Genomic DNA, 7497 nt, shown 5'->3' on the forward strand with positions numbered 1-7497 from the left:
TATTTCAGATTAAATTCAGGAGTCACTGATATATTTTCCTTTACATAATTTCTCAAGAAATATTTTCAGAAAAATGTCTAACTGGAAAGCGAGTGTAATTCTTTCACACACTGTAAATAAATCTTTGCATGTATGCAACCTGTTGAAAATGATTTATAAACAGCCTTCAAATCACAGTTTATGAAACAAATAAGCGGAAAATTTTAAATTTTCTGGTAAAAAAAAAAACTGATAGACCCAATTTATTACATGCATGCCATCTTTTTAAATGTCAAAACAAATTAAACAAACATACACACATGCTTTACTGCTGTAGCATAATTTCCCACAGAGAAATGTAAAATAATCAGTAAGAAGTAATGGTTTTTCACAACATCACTTGAGGTACTATTACTGGTAACCTTCTAAACTTAAAATAATTGTAACTGAAATATTCATACGTTTGTAGCTTACATTTGCAGCCCTAAGACTGTTCAGTAATTTGTGACTTGTGAACTGATGCAGAGGCTCTTTTCTTTTACCCTCTGGCCTGTTTCTCTTCCAGAGGCACGGGAATCTTGTTATGGTTAAAGGCATCATGAAAGAAGAGATTTTAAATGTTTGTCTTGTAGCTTCTTCCAGAAAAGTGAAAATGTGAAGACAGCTGGTCTCTCATTAAGATAATGATCCAACATGGCCAAATCAACACAGGAAAGAAAAACATTTGGGCTGAGCTAAAGGGAAGAAACAATAAGTGAGGAAGCACAACATCAGAAATTACCAAAGATGCCAACAATGCATAAGTTTAATAAATCAAATTCAACCACAGCCCTCCCTTTATGCATTCCATTTGCCGTTACTATTGATGCTCAACATTATTGCGATATAAAATGTATGAGTGCCTTTAAAATAAATACATTTATTAAATTAAATAAAAAATATTTTGTATTTATTTTATTCTTAAAAGCACGATTGTTTAAACGCTAGGGAGCGATAACAGACGTTAAAAAGAAGAGTGGAACCTGACAAACTACAATTTTAATTGCCTTGGGAGTTTGCTGAAAACTGCACATAATGAATATATTTTTCGAATTCGTTTTTAAAAGCGATGATCTCCCACATCTGTTGTCGCTTTGACGTGAACCTCATGCTCTGTCACAGTGTTCATTTTCAACCAATCAGAACGTTGCCTCTTGTAAAAAGACGTATCAGAATAAAAGACCTACTTCCGACGCAGATGTATTTAATTGCCGCACCAATATCCGTTCACAACACTCCTGCCAGTGGGACAAGATTCGGCAGCGTTTGTCTTTTGTCCGATTCTTAAGTCATCTGGCTTCAGAAAAATGGTGAGTATTAATGTTATATTTATGGCATAGCTGAATTCCTAAAAGTCTATTGTTAAACTGATGGGAGACTTTTGAGGAAAATTGCTTAGTTTGCCTCGACGGATTAAAACGGCTATTCCCTGTTTTGTTTGTTTATTTATTGTTTTTTTTTTTTTTTGCTGGCTATGTGTGGGGAGGCGACGCTCTATTTAAACTGCTTCTTAGAAGTCGTGTGGTCCTTTGGTTAATGGAAGCTACAGTTTTTAACTTCAGAATGTCTTCATTCTCGCGTTTGTACAGAAATGACCTCCACGGGTTTAATTGGCTCCACCTGTGTCCCTTTCAGTCAATGACCCAGGGCTTCTATTATTTGGGTTGTCAACTGAAAACCTACTTATCGGATTCAAGGCTCCAGTTAAACACATTTCATTCACCAGATTCAGATATTATAAGAACCCTTATTGTTTGCTACGGGAGGAAAAAGGCAGCTTGCCCCAAGGGGTTTGAGGCCTTGAGATGTAATTGCATCCATTTGTTTTTTTGCTCATAACTCTTTCATCTTACTCCACAGCGTGAATGCATCTCCATACACGTTGGTCAGGCTGGTGTCCAGATCGGTAATGCATGTTGGGAACTCTACTGCCTGGAACATGGGATTCACCCGAACGGCCAGATGTCCGGTGATAAGACGATTGGTGGTGGAGATGATTCTTTCAACACCTTCTTCAGTGAGACTGGAGCAGGGAACCATGTTCCCAGAGCTGTTTTTGTGGATCTAGAGCCCTCAGTAATTGGTAAGCAGATCACTTGTTAAGTTTCAACATAAATTCTCAACCCCAAGGTTGCTAGAAGTCTAAGTCGGTGTCTGTCAGATGAAGTGCGCACTGGCACCTACCGCCAGTTGTTCCACCCAGAGCAGCTGATCACTGGTAAGGAGGATGCTGCCAACAACTATGCCCGTGGACACTACACAATTGGGAAAAAGATCATTGAGCCGGTTCTGGACAGGATTCGCAAACTGGTAGGAAATCTCTGCAGTTTTATTTTAGGTGAGCTGATGCAGCTGTTCCATATTGGTTTCCCTTTTTGTCGCCAGTCTGACCAGTGTACCGGACTTCAGGGCTTCTTGGTTTTCCACAGCTTTGGTGGAGGAACCGGCTCTGGTTTCACCTCCCTACTGATGGAACGTCTCTCCATGGACTACGGCAAAAAGTCCAAGCTGCAATTTTCAGTCTACCCAGCCCCTCAGGTGTCGACTGCTGTAGTGGAACCCTACAACTCCATCCTGACCACTCACACCACCCTGGAACACTCAGACTGTGCCTTTATGGTGGACAATGAAGCAATCTACGATATCTGCTGCAGAAACCTTGACATCGAGCGCCCCTCTTACAGAAACCTGAACAGATTGATCAGCCAGATTGTGTCCTCAATCACCGCTTCTCTTCGTTTTGATGGAGCCCTTAATGTGGATCTAACAGAGTTTCAGACCAATTTGGTTCCATATCCACGCATCCACTTCCCTCTGACCACATATGCCCCTGTGATCTCTGCTGAAAAGGCATACCACGAGCAGCTCACTGTGGCTGAGATCACAACTGCTTGCTTTGAGCCAGCCAATCAAATGGTGAAATGTGACCCTCGCCACGGCAAGTACATGGCTTGCTGCCTTCTGTACCGTGGTGATGTGGCGCCCAAAGATGTCAACGCTGCCATTGCCACTATTAAAAACAAGCGGTCCATCCAATTTGTGGACTGGTGCCCAACTGGCTTTAAGGTTGGCATCAACTACCAGCCACCCACTATGGTTCCTGGTGGTGACTTGGCCAAGGTTCAGAGGGCTGTGTGCATGCTGAGCAACACCACGGCTATTGCAGAAGCTTGGGCTCGACTCGACTACAAGTTTGACCTAATGTACGCCAAGCGGGCCTTTGTTCATTGGTACATGGGTGAGGGGATGGAGGAGGGGGAGTTCTCTGAGGCCAGGGAGGATATGGCAGCCCTGGAGAAGGATTACGAAGAGGTTGGCGCAGATGCCCAGGAAGCTACAGTGGATGATATAGGAGAAGAGTATTAAAGACTTGTATTCCTTATATAAATTTGATTAATAAAGAATGGTGTTGCATTATTGCGCTTCTTGGCTCAAAGTGGTGATTTAACTTAAAATATCTTCTATCACTTGAAAGATGGTCTGCTTCACATGGGACAAGTGTAAAGCTGATTGGAGGTGACAAACTTGGGCTGTCTTAATATTACAAGTTGGCTCTTGTGTCAAGTATCTTTAAAAAGAAAAATTGCATGCACTTTGTGGTGGATAACACAGATTATGCGATATTAAACTTGGACTACCTTAAAACCTATATTGCATTGCTTTATGCACTTGGCGCGCACAAAAAACAATATTTTAAAATTAAGATGGAAAAATAGACTAATTTTTGCATTTCCTTTTTCCTCTCCTACTTTGAGCCTGTTTAGCACTTGCCAGTGATCCCATTAGTCTGCTTTAAGCTTCTCTACAGCTCTAGTCTAAACAAAACTGGACCAAATGGGGAATATTTGCTATGTTTTTGCCTCTTAGTCTATTTCTCAAACCACATTTAAAATAAAAGCAAGCGTTCTAAGTATCAGTACATTTTTCTTTGCTTATTTACCACATAACGGCTTTCATTCACTTATTTACAGAGCTTGGATGTTAAAGGGATCTTAGAAAAATACAAATACTCTAAAATTTAGATTTATTTTTTAATACTTGCAGTCAGATAAAGCTTCAGGTTAGGCCAGAGTAGGACTGGCCAAGATATTTCCTGTCATTGACCGTTTAGCCTATATCTGACAAGTGGGGATGAGGAAGGAAGGAAGGGTGGGAGGGAAATTAAGGAATTTATAGCAGCATAATTGTTAGCAATATTGCCATGTGCTGCATATTTTTTCTTGATCCCCTATTTAAAAAAAACAAAAACAAATGAATGACACTGCCTAAAATTGCAAAGGGGAAACTAACATACAAAAACATCTTAATCTCCAACTGTATTTCTGATTTATAATGTCCAGAGATGTTTCAGGAAATTTGCTTGTTTTTTGTAAATTGAAAATTAAAGATGTTTTCTTTTTCTCCAGGTAAATATTGCTGCTGGGATGACTGAGTCAGTTTTGTTGGTTGCCTTGCTCACACACAATTCTGCCCACAGTCTATTTGAGAGTTTGATCTGGACTTTGTTATAATTTTACAAGTCATTGTCCATTCAGATGAGCCAGTTGTCTCCAAGCCTTAATTTCCTTGATGATTTAATATTTACACTTAATATTCTTTTGCATGAGGCCATCTATTCTACAAAGCTCACCTTTCACTGCTGCAGCATAACACCCCAGAGTATTATGCCTCCACCACTATACTTTCTTCGCCAGGCTTGCAAATTCATGATGGCCAAATCATTACATTTTATTAAATTGGACCACAGAACATTTGCCCACCAGGCTTTTTATATTTCTGTTAGAGTAATGGCTTCTTCCTCACTGAGTGGCTTATCAGCCAGTTGAAGCACAGGCCTCTTCTTTATGGATAAAGTCCCTCCATCTATAGTAGTATCACACGATCCAAACATGCTGATGAACCTAACCCTAAAATACCATGATTGTAGAAGTGGACTTCTTCTCTTTGGATTGTTCCACAAAATCACAAAAGGAATCATTATGTTGGAGGTGTTGCCCTACAATCCATCTACAAAGCAATTTTGGGAGTATGTAAAGTTCTGAATTTAAAGAATTGACTGAAAAAAAAAATTGGTCCGTTATTCTGGGAGGTGGCAAAAAAAAATTGTGGTGATACTAACTGATCTAAAATAGGAAAAGTGGAAGTGAGATGAAGTGATGTGAAAGAACGTGATGCCTTTTTAAAAACAACACATCCAAAAGACAGTTAACGAGACATCGTTTCTATTAAAATGTTTTAATAAAGTTCACATTTAAGCATATGACACACACAGCAGTCAGGGTTTTACACATAATCAATCTTCCTCCTCCTTTTATTCCTTCTTCTTGAACACTTGGTGGCAGACTTTGTCGAGGGCTGTGATTTCCTGTAAAAAAAAAAAGGCACAGACCTTCAAACTTGGAGGAATGTGATGCAACAAGGGCGTCTATTAGTTGCACAAGCAGGCAGAGCTTACATATATATATGCATGTTTCAAAAGCATTTTATTATTGCCCAGAGACATGAGGCAACTCAATGTGATGCAACTGGGAACGACTGGTTCAAGTAAATGAAGTAGAGTTCTTATGTTCAGTAATTAATGAGGAAATTAATGTTAAATTAATAAATTAATTCATTTATTAATGAGGAAACGGGCAATAAATTCACACCAGTTGCCAGTGTGTCACGCTTATTCTCACCAGGTGCAGCAGGTCTCCCTCGATCCAATGCTTCCAGCCGCGATTTTCTTTCTCCCCCTTCTGTACACAGACCAGCTTGTCCCCATCCCAGACAACCAGGCTCTGATATATCACATCACAGACATTTAAAGCAAAGACCAACACATTTAGAATCCAACCCCCCCTTCATTGACCCTTTGGTTGCCCCACCTTTACTTTCCGGTTGTCCAGTCCCTTTGTGTGCTCCTCAAACTCCTCCCCCACGGTAAAGTTGACCTCATAGTTTCTGAAGGTACTCAGGGTCTTGGTTTCAAACTTGTCTCCGTTCTGCACAATCACTTTTGTCTGGTGCAGATGGACGGCAATCTTCCTGGTGGCAAAGTCAATGTCTGGATTTGTGGAGAGAGGTCAGATGTGGTCAGGAAACAGACTCTAATGTATGTTTTTGTAAAGTTGTGAAAACTTCTCCTGGATGCTGATGGCATTTGTGAAAACACAGATGTGACAATAACCTGTCAAAAATCACCTTGAATTCAGTCAGAATAGATCTGAATGACTTTCTTTGACCCTTTTAGCATCAGGCTCTGCCACAGTGAACCACCCATCCTAATCGTTTAGATATTCATATCCTATTTGCCGTAAAGTGGAAATTCAATTTCTTTCCATCACTCTTACAGATGGGGCACCATATTTACCCATCTGACTGATAGTTTCTGGCCCATTTCCATAAGGATCTCTTTTTCCAATCTGCTCCAAGGAAATGTGTCTGAGGACTCAAGGATTACCCCGGATTTCTTGACTGAGCTCACTGCACTGTGGCTTGTTTTTTTGTGAATTGCAGATAAAGTTGTCGTAAAAGATGAAAGTGTTTCTGGGGCTGATCAACGACACGCAAGGAGGAGAGCCAGCTCCCGTCAGCTGATCCAGGGTCAGAATCTCTCTTTTTTCTTAGATGGGGAACAAAGAAAATGCAGAAGGAACCGAATCGATGTGTATTTGGCCCAGCAACAGACAGCAACTGCTCATAGAGAGGAGGTTAACTTCGCCTGAAAGCAGCTCAATGAGGAAATGAAGCAGTTGCACATCACACCTCTTTTTTGCTTTCCTTTCTGTCCCTCTCCTACCAGCATTCTTGCTCTCTCTGTCACACCGGTGTTACATTTTCTGCAAAGATGTTCCTTTCTTCCTGACTCTGTCTTTTAGTATAGCACTCTGATTTGAGCAAGACGATTTTCATGATCAATTGAACAAGATCAAATTACATGCGTTGCATCAGGATGGAACTTACCGAGAGCCTTCATGACATCCTCGAAGTTCTCATTCTTCACCATCTCCCAGCGTCCATTGTAGTCTGCAGGCATTTTGTCAGCAGTTTGTGAGAGGAGGTAGCAGCCTGCCTTGAGATATGATTTTCCAACGAAGGGAGAGAGTTCAAGGGCCCAGCCCTTTATATACACTTTGTTTCTGTGTGTGTGCTTAAGTGTGTGTATGAATGTGTGAGACTATGTGGACCAAAGGACATGGTCCGCCTGATAATTGCTTCAGGACATTGGAAGTGTGTGTATGTGGCATAAAGTTCATGCTTCCTTCGCTGCATTGTAACCACTTTACAGAACATGTTTTTCTGTGGCAGAACATCACAATATGAATGTTGTTTTGTAGAGAGTGGACATGACTCTCTGCACTATAAAAATGCATTTTGAACAATAGTAAACTTTAGCTATAAAAAAATTCAATATATACTGGCCAGAATCCTTATTTGATTCTAAGAGGGAATCTGTGGAGGGAACTAAAGATTAGGGTGATGGCAAAGATGCCATCC

General features: G+C 40.5%; 2 protein-coding genes across 4 annotated transcripts; one reads left to right on the top strand and one right to left on the bottom strand.

Annotated features, from left to right (window-relative positions):
• Positions 1 to 1209: 1209 nt before the first annotated feature.
• LOC106952838 (tubulin alpha-1C chain-like) lies at positions 1210 to 3440 on the top strand. Of its 2 annotated transcripts, none has more exons than XM_015041213.1 (4): positions 1210 to 1328; positions 1879 to 2035; positions 2149 to 2328; positions 2404 to 3440. In XM_015041213.1, the coding sequence occupies exons 2-4, from the start codon at positions 1928 to 1930 to the stop codon at positions 3382 to 3384; spliced, it is 1269 nt and encodes a 422-aa protein (XP_014896699.1). In that variant the 5' UTR covers positions 1210 to 1328; positions 1879 to 1927; the 3' UTR covers positions 3385 to 3440. The 2 variants fall into 2 exon arrangements, with proteins under 2 accessions (XP_014896699.1, XP_014896698.1); XM_015041212.1 differs by having other exon boundaries at positions 1214 to 1328; positions 1879 to 2101; positions 2180 to 2328.
• LOC106952840 (retinol-binding protein 2) lies at positions 1402 to 7106 on the bottom strand. 2 transcript variants are annotated; one of them, XR_001426057.1, is made up of 5 exons: positions 6964 to 7106; positions 5886 to 6064; positions 5697 to 5798; positions 5268 to 5383; positions 1402 to 1412 (listed from the first exon to the last, which is right to left on the bottom strand). XR_001426057.1 is itself a non-coding variant. In XM_015041215.1 (4 exons), exons 1-4 carry the CDS (start codon positions 7034 to 7036, stop codon positions 5330 to 5332), a joined length of 408 nt encoding a protein of 135 aa, XP_014896701.1. In that variant the 5' UTR covers positions 7037 to 7106; the 3' UTR covers positions 5228 to 5329. The 2 variants fall into 2 exon arrangements, 1 of the variants encoding a protein (XP_014896701.1); XM_015041215.1 differs by lacking the exon at positions 1402 to 1412 and having other exon boundaries at positions 5228 to 5383.
• Between the last annotated feature and the right edge of the window lie 391 nt (positions 7107 to 7497).

The sequence above is a fragment of the Poecilia latipinna genome, unplaced genomic scaffold (assembly GCF_001443285.1).
Source record: "Poecilia latipinna isolate Pla-1442-1.1 unplaced genomic scaffold, P_latipinna-1.0 Scaffold542, whole genome shotgun sequence".
In the NCBI taxonomy this organism is placed as follows: Eukaryota; Metazoa; Chordata; class Actinopteri; order Cyprinodontiformes; family Poeciliidae; genus Poecilia; species Poecilia latipinna.

Bases quoted from the DNA above. Each gene is read 5' to 3' on its own strand.
- LOC106952838 (XM_015041212.1), top strand. The intron at 2,102-2,179 runs GTAAGCAGATCA...GGTGTCTGTCAG, and splicing joins TCTAGAGCCCTCAGTAATTG to ATGAAGTGCGCACTGGCACC. The intron at 2,329-2,403 runs GTAGGAAATCTC...TTTTGTCGCCAG, and splicing joins TGGACAGGATTCGCAAACTG to TCTGACCAGTGTACCGGACT.
- LOC106952840 (XM_015041215.1), bottom strand. From the start codon at position 7,036: ATGCCTGCAGACTACAATGGACGCTGGGAGATGGTGAAGAATGAGAAC. The intron at 5,799-5,885 runs GTGGGGCAACCA...GTGATATATCAG, and splicing joins TGGACAACCGGAAAGTAAAG to AGCCTGGTTGTCTGGGATGG. The intron at 5,384-5,696 runs GTGAGAATAAGC...TTTTTTTTACAG, and splicing joins AGGGAGACCTGCTGCACCTG to GAAATCACAGCCCTCGACAA.